Below are 13,408 nucleotides of genomic sequence, written 5' to 3' on the forward strand. Positions count from 1 at the left end.
AAACATATTATTCCACTAAATATAGATTTCTGAATTTTTAAAACCTATATGTTTTAAAATATTGTTTTCTTTGGATTATTTGAGGTCTAAAATCTATAAACGACAAGATTTTTATTTGGAATTTGGGAGAAATGTTGTCTGTAGTTTATAGAATAAAACAACAATGTTCATTTTACTCAAACATATTCCTATAAATGGCAAAATTAGAGAAATTGATTCAGAAACTGAATTGCCACTATGAATTCCGCAGTGCCAACTAAGAAGTGTTCAGTACTCACGATTCACTATCTACTATGAATTGTTCAGCTTTTATGTGAATTAATTTGTACACACTATAGATCATTCAGCATCCACTAAGAATTGTTAACTGTTTGCTATAAGTGTTCACTGTGAATTATCCTTAGTCCTTTATAAATGATTTAATATCCTCTATGAATTTGTAGTCCATAGTCCTATAATATCTCATTTTGATTGTTCAGCCGGTAATGCACTGCAACCAAAGCTCTCCATGTATTAGTCCACCAAATACTGGTAACCTAGCAATGATGCAGCACTTACCAGCCAAACAGCGCAGCTACAAACAGAGCAGTAATGGCACGATTTTAATTCGCGACCGAACAGATTGCACTTTCTCATCCTCTTTAACTCAAAATCTTTTATAATCAGCAATAATGGAACTGTGATATAATCGCAATAATACACTTGAGGTTTGTGCTATAACGTGTAATATTGTTACAGAATTGTTCAGTAACCTCTATGAATATTTCTGTATCCACTGTGAATTGTTTACTATCCATAAATCGTTTATGAATTTTAGTATATATATATATATATGTATATATATATATATTACTATGAATCGTTCACTATTCATCATTAATTGTTTTGTAGCCTCTATAAGTTGTTCAGTATCTTTTCGAACTGATTACATCATTATTTGCCTGTACTGATATTGAATATCAGATGTAAGTCCTTGTGCAGCCCTTGTTATTAGAATGAGAATGAGGCACTTAAGAGAGAGGAAGGGTCTTTGTCTTCTTCTTTGTATCTCAGTAACGAGAGTTCCCGCCCCTCTCTGTAGTTTACAGTGTCCAGCTGCTGCAGCTCCAGCCCTGCGCTTTAATTAATCCCCAAACTGACGGCTCTGATTTATGACGAGAGCAAATGTCAGGTCGGGTTTTGTCTGCCTGCTACAGTACGGGGTTATGAATATTCATCGTGTTATGCAAATTGCATGCAAATGGCCAACAGTGAAATATGTTTACGTGTTTGTGAAACAAAAACACTTCCTTTTCTCTTCACTCACAGGTTGCTGAACAGAAAACCAAAGGTAAGGAAATCTGTTCTTGATGGAGACAGTAGGAGCATGCTGTAATTTGTACGAGCGGCTGTAGTGTGTGGTTAATGTCGGGGGGGGGTGTTGGGTGGAGGGTGGGGTGGAGATGGGAGTCGGTGCTCATTAGGCAGGAATTTTTGCTGCTCTGTTGGCTAGCTGCTGTATGCTAATGCTCGGTGACGCATGCATTATTTCATTAGCATATGGTCAGTGAGGTGTGTGTGTGTGTGTGTGTGTGTGTGTAGGAGCTAGACAAGCATGCTGGGAGTCTGAAATGCTCCCGGCTGCTGGAGTAGCCCAGTTTCTCCTCTCTCTCTCTCTATGTGTGTGTGCGTGTGTGTTAACATGCTGACTGTATCCAGTACAACTCTACAGGCTCATTTTCTGGCCTCTGTCCAGCAGTAACTAATCCAAGGTCAAATCCTCGTCCACATGCTCCACAGACGCTTGGACATCAGCACAGCTTCAGGTCAGGTGATTGTTAAAGTAGCAGGGAGAGACTAGAGCCTGGCCAGCATGATTTTTATTTTTTATTTGCTATTAATTTATTTCCTTAATTCTGTTTTCTCCCCAATTGGGAAGGCCAACCCTTCTACCCACTCATTAGGACTCCCGCTTTTACTAGTAATGCCCTCAACACTAGCAGAATGAAGACTAGCACATGCCTTCTCTGTTGCAGTAAACGTGAAGTCAGCCATTGCCGCCTTTTAAAATGCTGCTGATGTAGCATAGTGTTTGTAAGATGTAGCTAGTGTGCTCGGAGAAAAGCGCAGCTTCCCAGCTCTGATACATCAGCTAACAGAAGCCTGTTCACACAAACACCTTGGGAGTGATGTGGGGAGAGAGTGCCATCAGCCCATCCAGAGAAAACAAGGCCAGTTGTGCTCTCTCTGACTCTGGCTGCTTATGGCCCAGATACATTTTTTAAAAGCGATTCCAAAGATTAGTCACCTGGGTTAGTCTGATAAAGTGGGTGCACTAATACTCACATTACTGACATTAATGTTGTTTTTTTGTTTTGTTTTTTTTATCTCTACCCATGTGTAGCATTCATACCCATACCTACTGATCTATACCCATCTATACTGATATGCCATAGGTAATTTAAGCCTCATGTATTCTTACAAAAGTACCCTGTACCCTTACTAAATATTTTATAATCTTAGGTAATATGTGCAGTTAGGCCTGTCAACAACTACTCAATACCTGTTGTTATTTTGGATAGTAAATTGCCCTAGATTTTAAATGGAAAAAAAAGAAAACTAATATCCTTTAGAAAACAACAAAAAAACTGTTTTTAAACAAACCCTTTATACTGATGTGGTGCATTTGATGATCCAGACCTCTTTTGCGAGGATTGGTTCACAATAGACGCATACGCTTTCCGCATCTGTATGTCTTGCACTGGAAGCTACAAGCTACAAATGTCCTTGTATCGCTTGAATACAGGGTGTGAAATACTACAGCAGCAGTAAAACCTAAAGTTCGATACTTTGAATTCGATACCAATACCCAAAAGATACATTTTTGGTGCCTTTTTCTAAATTATAACCCAAAAAATACAAAAAGATTGTATTTATTTAACAGCTGTCATGGTAATCGCTTTCTCATGCTGCCACCATGAGAGGCTACCATACTTTTGGATCTTGTTGGAACAAAAATAATAAGCATGCGTAGTGCTGGACGATATGGCCAAAATATATATCACAATATATTCCTTAAATTTCGGTCGATACGATATAATTTCGATATCGATATAAATACTTTGAAGGCCTCAGAAAACTGCTAAGAAGCCCTGCGATCCCTGCAGCACTGCGGATTTAAATTATTATATAACTGTGTATTTGCACTTTTTGTATGGCTGGCATCAGATACCCTCATTATATGCACATCTATCTATCTATCTATCTATCTATCTATCTATCTATCTATCTATCTATCTATCTATCTATCTATCTATCTATCTAACTATCTATCTATCTATCTATCTAACTATCTAACTATCTAACTATCTATCTATCTATCTATCTATCTATCTATCTATCTATCTATCTATCTAACTATCTAACTAATGGAAATCTGTACCTACTACTGTCTGAAAATGTCTGAAACCTCCTTTCACAAAAACTTTACTACTTTAGAAATAAAAGTAGTCAAAATAAATCAATGCTCAATATTATTTGCATATAGCAAAATAATAACATGACATCCCTGTCAAACATAAGCCTATATAACTATTACCAATAAAAATATAAATTACAACAGAGGCAGAACTTCTTATTCTTTGTGAACAAATTTAACAGATTAAAACAAAAGTGTTTCAACTAGGATATAGAATACAAGAAGCCTTTATATACATAAAAGCAACAAGATTTTCCCGTCAAATAAACAAACCTATAGGCTTTATCAACTATGAATAACTTAGTTACAACATAAGCTATGGAAGTGCTTGTCAGTATAAGAAAAATATTGTATGTAGTGGAGTTGCTTGAAGTGGTGGAACAGATTAGATGTATTAACATTACCGCTGCTGGTCGGCTGCACTCTCCGGCACAATTTGCAGCAAAGCGGCAAGGGAGCGGACCCGCGGCCAAGCGAGCGGACCCGCGGCCGAGCGAGCGGACCCGCGGCCGGCCTCGAGGATCCGGGGCCGACCGAACCGAGTCTACCTTTGCCTTGGATCCGCTTGTCCCGGCTCCGTTTGGCTCCAGCGCGAGACATTTTTGCTGCGTAGCGAAGCGGACCAGAGCCTAGCCATTTTAACCTAGCCTTGCCTAGCCTAGCCTGTTTGGCTACGTGCCTGTGTGGTTACGTCATTTTTTTTTTTTTTTTTTTTTCTTCTTTATTTAACCAGGCAGATCATTAAGAACAAGTTCTTATTTACAGTGATGGCCTGACATAAAACACAAATAAGTAACACTTAAAAAAAAAACAACAAACAAAAACATAAAAACAGGATAAGAAAAAACATTAAAAACCATTAAATCAGCAGGCCTAGGTATAGAGGCAGGAAACTAAACTGAAGGATTAAATGGAGGGGAAACATTTGCAGGGATCCGTGAGATGGTGGGAAATAAAACGTTTGAAGGCTGGGACGGAGATAAAAGTAACCAGTTTGAGGTGAGTTTGTAGTGCATTCCAGTCTGTGGCAGCAGCTGACTGGAATGATGCACGGCCAAGTATAGATCTGGTTTGAGGAATTGTTAGCAAAATACGAAGAGAGGACCGAGTGTTATACATGGTAGGTAAACGGTGCAATAGACGAGACAAATAAGGGGGTGTCTGATTAAGAATGGTCTTATAGATAAGAGTGAGCCAGTGAATATGACGACGAGTATGAAGCGATGGCCAATTTACCAGAGAGTAAAGACTGCAATGATGAGTATGTAGGGGGGCATTTGTAGCAAAACGAATGGCAGAATGATAGAGTGTGTCCAGTTTAGCAAGAGTGCCTTTAGAGGCAGTTCTATAGATAGTATCTCCAAAATCAAGTGTGGGAAGAATAGTCATTTTTATAAGCGTGAGTTTAGAAGAGAAAGTAAAAGCGTGACGGTGGCGGTAAAGGAAACCAAGTTTGGCCCGCACCTTGGACTGTAACTGAGAGATGTGATGTGAGAAACACAATGTAGAGTCTAGCCAAATACCCAGGTATTTGTAGGTAGAGACTTCCTCCAAAATTTCCCCCTCACAGGTTGAGATGTTTAGGGGAGACGGAGAGGGAACACCCTTCCTATGAAACCACATGACTTTTGTCTTGGTTGCATTGAGGGACAATTTCAATTGTGAAAAGGCATGTTGTACCTGAAGAAAACTATCCTGAAGCGTGGATTGGACAGAAGACGGAGAAGGACCAGAGGCATATAAAATTGTGTCATCAGCATAAAGATGAATATGTGAATTGCCAGCAGTTAGGGGAATATTATTGATGTAGATGGAAAACAACAATGGGCCAAGTATAGAACCCTGAGGAACACCCTTTGTAACCAAGAGGGGGTGAGAGAGTGAATTATCAAACCTTACGCGTTGCACTCGATGAGAGAGATAGTGCGAGAACCAAGCCAGCGAGTGACCCAATACCCCAATACTACTCAACCTACGGATGAGGGTGGGATGGTCAACCGTGTCAAAGGCCTTTGCAAGGTCGATAAATATAGCCGCGCAGTGTTGTTTGGTGTCTAGCGTAAGTGTAATGTCATTTAATACCTTTAAAGTGGCTGTTGTGCACCCGTACCCAGCGCGGAACCCAGACTGTACATCAGAGAGTATACCACAATTATTAAGATAGTCAGAGAGCTGGTTGTATACAAGCTTCTCAAATACCTTAGACACACAGGGCAGGATAGAGATAGGTCTGTAGCTATTTGGATCTGACTGCTCCCCTCCCTTAAACAAGGGCAGGACAATAGCTTCTTTCCAATCGGAGGGTATTTCAGCCGTATGGAAAGAAAGATTGAAGAGATTGGTTATGGGTGCTGCAATAATGGGAGCTGCAGATTTAATGAAAAATGCGGGGAGGTTGTCAGACCCAGCTGATTTTTTGGGGTCTAGAGCAGACAGTTCCTTTAAGACCTCCTCCTCTGTAAAAGGCCGAAAGGAGAAGCTGTGTATAGGAGGGTGCAGGTGTGGAGCACTTTGAAGAGTACAAGCTGTGGATGGCGTTATAGTAGGGCCTTTGGACAATGTATTCTCAGAGACAAAGCCAGACTTTACAAAATGACTGTTAAAAGTATTTGCCATTGCAGTCTTATCTGAGATAACGTGATCATTAACTTTGAGTAAAACAGGCATGGCCAAGGACTTATTCTGAAGTTTTCTTACTGTTTTCCAGAAAGCATTGGGATATGGCCAAAATATATATCACAATATATTCCTTAAATTTCGGTCGATACGATATAATTTCGATATCGATATAAATACTTTGAAGGCCTCAGAAAACTGCTAAGAAGCCCTGCGATCCCTGCAGCACTGCGGATTTAAATTATTATATAACTGTGTATTTGCACTTTTTGTATGGCTGGCATCAGATACCCTCATTATATGCACATCTATCTATCTATCTATCTATCTATCTATCTATCTATCTATCTATCTATCTATCTATCTATCTATCTATCTATCTATCTATCTATCTATCTATCTAACTATCTAACTATCTAACTATCTAACTAATGGAAATCTGTACCTACTACTGTCTGAAAATGTCTGAAACCTCCTTTCACAAAAACTTTACTACTTTAGAAATAAAAGTAGTCAAAATAAATCAATGCTCAATATTATTTGCATATAGCAAAATAATAACATGACATCCCTGTCAAACATAAGCCTATATAACTATTACCAATAAAAATATAAATTACAACAGAGGCAGAACTTCTTATTCTTTGTGAACAAATTTAACAGATTAAAACAAAAGTGTTTCAACTAGGATATAGAATACAAGAAGCCTTTATATACATAAAAGCAACAAGATTTTCCCGTCAAATAAACAAACCTATAGGCTTTATCAACTATGAATAACTTAGTTACAACATAAGCTATGGAAGTGCTTGTCAGTATAAGAAAAATATTGTATGTAGTGGAGTTGCTTGAAGTGGTGGAACAGATTAGATGTATTAACATTACCGCTGCTGGTCGGCTGCACTCTCCGGCACAATTTGCAGCAAAGCGGCAAGGGAGCGGACCCGCGGCCAAGCGAGCGGACCCGCGGCCGAGCGAGCGGACCCGCGGCCGGCCTCGAGGATCCGGGGCCGACCGAACCGAGTCTACCTTTGCCTTGGATCCGCTTGTCCCGGCTCCGTTTGGCTCCAGCGCGAGACATTTTTGCTGCGTAGCGAAGCGGACCAGAGCCTAGCCATTTTAACCTAGCCTTGCCTAGCCTAGCCTGTTTGGCTACGTGCCTGTGTGGTTACGTCATCACGCACTGACGTAGCCCAGCTATGGGGGCTGAATGTGTTGAGCTCTGCGGCGAGCTGACGCCAGTAAAAAACGCCTGTCCGTGATTCTGTAAATAATACATATCGATATACCACAAAACTGATATCACCGTTATTGAAACATTTCTTATCGCGATAAATACCGATATCGAATTATTGTCCAGGCCTAAGCATGCGTATCTGTGGAGCTTCATTAAGAACAAAATCACAGTGTTACTTTAACTTCTTAAACTACAAATATTTTCCCTAAGCATATTACTGATTGCAGTTCAATTTTTAAGAGTGTTTTTAAGAAATATCAGTGTCATGCCTGACTGTAAACAGGCAGAGAGAAAATAAGAGACACTGCTGGGATGTAGAACGAAGCAGTAAAATTTATTGAAATAAACAACAAAATAAACAATATAAAAGAGGACTAGAGCAACACACTAAAGTCGGGCAAAACTGAAAACAAATATAAACACTGACAAAGTAAACGGGACTGGGCCAAAAGAAACAGGGACTAAGGAATAAGTGGAACGGCCAAAACAATAAAACCAGGAAGTAGTAAGGGGAATGGGGAAAAACAAAGGGAGCACTAGACTACAAAATAGCAAACAGAAAACTACTAAGCAGAGCTTAGGAAAATGGCTAGACTAAGAAAGTAAACAGGGCAAACAAACAAAACAAGAAATAAAACAGGGATACTTAGGCCGGGAGGAGTCCAAGGAAAAAACAGGAACTAGGGAAGACAGGCTTGGGAGATAGAACGCTTTGTAGAGTCGCAAACAGGCTGGAACCACAAGGAAACACAGACCATGAGAGCGACCAATACTCGGCAACAGCAGAGAGGAGCAGCGTGCTTATAAGCAACTCTGCCCAGGTGAAGCTGATCTCTAATCAGGGCTGGATGACTGCATGAGCGTGCCCTGATTAGAGGAAGTCCATATATGGGCATGGAGTGCCTCTCAGAGTGTGTGTGTGTGTGTGTGTATGTGTGTGTGTGTGTGTGTGCTCTAATTAGGGGAAGTCCTTATTTGGGCATAGGGTGCTTGGCTTGGCTGGACGGGCCTGACAATCAGCACTAGATTGGCAAAATTAAATAATATTTATGGCGCTGCGATCTCCACATTTTATGCAAAGTATTGAAAACGGGGACCGAAGTTTTTAGAACTTGCAGTACTCTGTTGTACTAAGACATTTCGATACCCAGCCCTAGTGCTGATCTGTACCTGGTGCAGTTGACTCATCCTCACCTCTGAGAGAAGAGAATGATATTATATGATTATATGATGATAAGTTGATAACATAATTACCGTGACAAGTCTGCACACAGTAGATTTGTATATTGAGATGCTTAATCTGACTGACCGTAATATACCACAGTATGCTTGTGTATTGTTTGGTTTAGACAGTGCTCTATATTGATGGTATGAGATATATCTGAAGGAACAGATTCCAGACCATCTGCTGTTCATGTTGTATTTTATGTCCTTTTTCTTTGTCTGTCTGCTTTCTGGATCTTCTCTGGCCTCTCCCTGCAGCATTCGGTGTGTGTGTGTGTGTGTGTTTGTGTGTGTGTTTTATGTAAGTGTGTTCTGTCTACAGAACTGGAAAAAGTTGTGTGTGTTATGGATCAGTGACATCATTGCCTTGGAGTTTCTGATGCAGATGGTGATTCTGGCTTGAAATGCCATTGCAGTGTTACTCATACTGTTTTGTGTGTGTGTGTGTGTGTGTTTGAAGAGATGAGCGGTGATGAGTGAATAAGGAAGGGAGTGGAAAGTAAGAGCAACAGAAAAAATGTGTGGAAGACAAAAGTAAAGATAATAATGAAACACAGAGTTACAGTTGTCTTCACTAATAGTAAGGAAAGCAAGGAAACCTAGAAGAAGGAGTTTTTTTTTTTTTTTACATGGAATCTAAATAAATGTATAAAAAAATATGACAACCAGGACAGTGGATATGTCTTAAAGCACCTTTAGATAACATTTCATATGAGGACAAATTGTAGTACATTACAGGACATGTAGGGGGCACTCTTTAATGCCCAGTATTGTTCATATGATCCCTATACTCATTCTGACAGACTGCAGTACACTACAGAACATGTAGGGGGAGCTCTTTAACACCCAATAATGTTCATATAATCCCTATATTCATTCTGACAGACTGTAGTACATTACAGGATGTGCAGGGGGAGCTTTTTATTGCCCAGGATTGTTCACATGATCCCTGACAGACTGTAGTACATTACAAAAAAGTAAGGGGGTGCTCTATAATGCTTTATAAAGGCTTATTTTCCTCCTGTGTAAAAGCTGTGTGTATCTGGAAGCTTCGTCTAGCTGTGGTTTTTTATATTAGCATTCAGGAGCATGCCACACGATAAGACCAAGCGCAGGAAGAGTGTCATACAAAGTAAGTAGGAGTGTAGTGTGCACTAGCACTGAGAATATGTGTGTATTGTGTGTGTGTGTGTGTGTGTGTGTGTGTGTGTGTGTGTGCGTGTGCCTCCCCCACTCCTGCGGACAGAATCTTCAGCGTCCCGCCTAACACGTCGCTCGCTCTCCATAATTGATCCTGTCTGTTTCATGCATATAGATGAACAGCAGGCGGACCCAGGAGCCTGACCAATTATCTGCCATAACCTCTGTTAGCAGCGGGTCACACGCACACACACACACACACACATCTGCTGATAGCTGGGAATAGGGTTGAATCTTCCAAACACGCACACTCAGACTCTCACTCAAATGCTAGACGAATAACTGCAGCCATTGGAAGTTTGATAGTTTAGCTGAATAAACACAGAATCTGACTGTCTGACTGAATAGGCAGTAATTGGCTGTGTTGCTCTGTATGTAATTAAGTTACATCATAGAAGGATAATTGTGTTGGTCACAGCTTTTTGTAGTGATGCCCCTTTCCCCTTAATAATAGCAGTGTGTCATCTCACCGTGAGCATCCGACGAAGACTAAATTACACACTGTGCTATATTTACTGCACAGCCAGACCCACAACAAATTAACACCTTAGCAAGTAATTAGTGCCGTGTTGATTGATCGCATTTGCAAATCTGAATAAAAAAAGAAAAACACAAGTTAATATATTGGATGAACATACAAGTAGAAAAGCATGTATTCATGCTTTGTACACATAAAATGTACATGTACACATAAAATCAGTATTATCTCATGTAAAATATAAGAACATAAGAACAGTGTTTGTATGTAAGCATTGCTGCACGTTTAGATGTTAAGATGTAGACTTGGCATAGTAATAACCACTTTATTATAGTAATAAATTAATTATATAACTTATATAACGTCTTAATTATAGACTTTTTTTTCCTAAGGGGTCACTATTAGTACTCAAATAGCTTACAATCATTTTAACAATTGTTTTGATGCAAAAAAACACTGCTTGGCCCAAAAAAAAGGCACCACCAAAAAAAAAAAGTCACCCTCTCTAATAATTTGTAAGACCGCCTTTAGCTTTGATTGCAACATGCATTCTCTGTGGCATTGTTTTTATAAGCTTCTGCAATGTCACAAGATTTATTTCAATCCAATGTTGCATTAATTTTTCACCAAGATCTTGCAGCAGCATTGATGATGGTAGAGTCTGACAACTGCACAAATCGTCCTCCAGAACATCCCAAATATTCTCAATGGCTGGGAACACAAACAGAAAAACAGAGGGCAGAAGCACAGAGAACCAAAAAAGGAAAAAGCACAGGACAGACACAGGTTAAGGTGTGACACTGATGGATAATAACACAAAAACTGAAGCATGGGCTCCCTTAATAAAGCCCTTTAATGTTCTTATGATCCTCACACTTGTTTTGGCAAACTGTAATAAACTAGTAGTGTAAAAGTGAAAAAAAAAACAGGTAGTGTAAGTGTAAGAAGCTTCTGCTGTTTGGTTTCAGTAGTTTTCTACAACGTTTAGTCAAAAACATAAATTAAAGAAAAAAACTACAGTTTTAATCCAGATACACATAAAAGTAGCCTAAGATTTTAAGAAGCTTCTTCACTCGGGTGGCTCCAGGCTTTTTGTGTTCTTTGAAGGCTGTCAGTAACTCTGTGGTGATGGATGCTCTTTTGTGGGGCAAAAAGAAAGCTTTCTGCTGGCAGTGATTCAGCGCCGGCTGAGGGCGGAGTGATGTGGAGGTGAGAGCAGTTTGTGGCATTTTCCTGCCCGTAATCAGGAAACGTGTTTTTTTGCTGCCAGCGCAATTCTGAAAGTGAAAGGGCATTTGTGAATGTGTCAGTCTCACCTATTTCTTTCTCGCCAACTGTTTTCTGTCGTCTCCGGAGACTTCTTGCTGCTGCGCCGCTGGATTTACAAGGTGGCACTAACCATAACAATGCCGTCGCTCAACACACTGCAATCCCAGATTGAATTAATTTGTAATTTCACATCCAATTAATTGCGTCAACACTTTGAACGAGACACTCATGGATAGCAGCCTAATTATCGGCTAATCCGCCAAAGCAGAAAGGAAGTGCTCTCCTTTAATGTTGACATTTATAAATACTCACCAAACGAATCGTGAACAGAGTCTTTGAGAATGTTACGTGCGTTTATCACAGCGCACATTAATCAGGGTATTTGTCAACAGTGCGTGTTTATCATTTATCACGCTGCCTGTGTTGTGATGTAGCTTTGGGCAGAGGGTGATAAATTAAGCGCAGGGTCGTAAATATGATGTAACATTCAGGTAATTACATGAGATGAATGTGAATTTATGAAGAACGCATTAGTCTTGGATCAGAAATGGCTGTTTTATTGCAGTTTTGCGATGTGTACATGATCTCTGACCTCATTCTGTCCGCTTTAGGAGGATTTGGGGGATCTCTGCATGGTGTCCTTTGTCTGATTTGTGTTGTATTATAATTGATACAATTCTACAGAGTAATAGGAATGAGCATTGTAATCGCTCTATTTTGCTTATTAAATATTCTCATTTTAAACAACTGTATTTTAATTTCTCCTTAAAAATATATTTTATGTTGTATAAACTACTGGTCAAAATTTTTAGTGGTTTTTAGTAGTTTTTATTTTTAAGTGGTCCAGTAACAATGCTGTATGGCCCAGATAAGCTGATTTTTTAATTATTTTTTTCTCATCTTATCAAGTACTATATTACTGCACTTCAGCTGAGTTGTTAGTGTTTATTTCCATTGCTACTTACCAGCTTTAACCCTTGTGTGGTGTTCGGGTCTGTGGGACCCGTTTTCATTTTTCATCAAATGATACAAAAAAAATATTTTTTCTAACTCAAACTCGTTGGCATTGGCTCATTTTTTGTGAAAAACATATATCAAAACACATTTTCAAAAAAAAACCACACTTTATATTACCTACAGTATGTTTGTCCAAGGACTAATAAACATTGCTTGATTTGTAAATTTGAAACTAAACAAATTTTCTACTCATATCTACTCAATTCATTTTCTTTTACATTTTATTAAAAAACTAATAAAAAAAGAGTAGCACTTTTTAAAAGAAATGTAACATAAAAAAGGTAAAGGGCAAATATTAACCATGTAAGCTGTTTATATTGCTTGCAATTTAGGTAAAGCAAGCATGTGTAAAGCATTTTAATGTGAAATTGCTTAATTTTGCTGAATTAAATAGAAGTAACAAAGTAAACGAGTAACAAAAATATGAACACCACACAAGGGTTAAACTGTTATTCATTGAATTGCAAAAAAATCACCCCCATTTTTTTAAAACAATTTATGAATTTTTTTACAATACTAAAATTCGTCTTTTTTTTTTGTTTTAAATAAAATGCCCTGGCACATTTTTTTGCACAGGATGTTAGGGGAAAAATGGGGTGTTCTAAAACCTTTGAAAGCAGTGTACATCACTGTTTATATGATATTTGTTGTTATTATTAGACTTTTTTTTACTTTTTTCTTATTCTGTTGGTATTGTTTGGCTTATTTAAAAAAAATATGGATATGTATTGCTCAAAATGATTAAAGCAAAATAAGAAATTGTGTCAGGAACCACCAACCATAAAGAGATCTTGTAATGATTGTATAGAAACCATGTGGTTAGCACCTGGCTAATTGATGTACATGGGCTTCTATTGTTCTTAGCTATATTAGCTTTGCAGCTCCAGTGTAAACCTAAAGAAGCTCTGTG

The 13,408-nt window shown here is 38.8% G+C and overlaps 1 protein-coding gene across 3 annotated transcripts in view; it reads left to right on the top strand.

Moving 5' to 3' along the window:
• tnrc6c2 (trinucleotide repeat containing adaptor 6C2) overlaps positions 1 to 13,408 on the top strand; it is a 71,543-nt gene that overhangs the window by 13,451 nt on the left and 44,684 nt on the right. For 2 of the 3 annotated variants that reach the window (XM_022675205.2, XM_049479954.1), the window contains one exon: positions 1,309 to 1,330. In XM_022675205.2, the coding sequence (XP_022530926.2) occupies positions 1,309 to 1,330 (22 nt within the window). Of the gene's footprint in view, positions 1 to 1,308; positions 1,331 to 1,789; positions 1,811 to 13,408 lie in introns of those variants that run through there. The other variant, XM_022675208.2, reaches the window with a different exon arrangement.

Source organism: Astyanax mexicanus, chromosome 5 (genome assembly GCF_023375975.1).
Source record: "Astyanax mexicanus isolate ESR-SI-001 chromosome 5, AstMex3_surface, whole genome shotgun sequence".
NCBI classification, from domain to species: Eukaryota; Metazoa; Chordata; class Actinopteri; order Characiformes; family Acestrorhamphidae; genus Astyanax; species Astyanax mexicanus.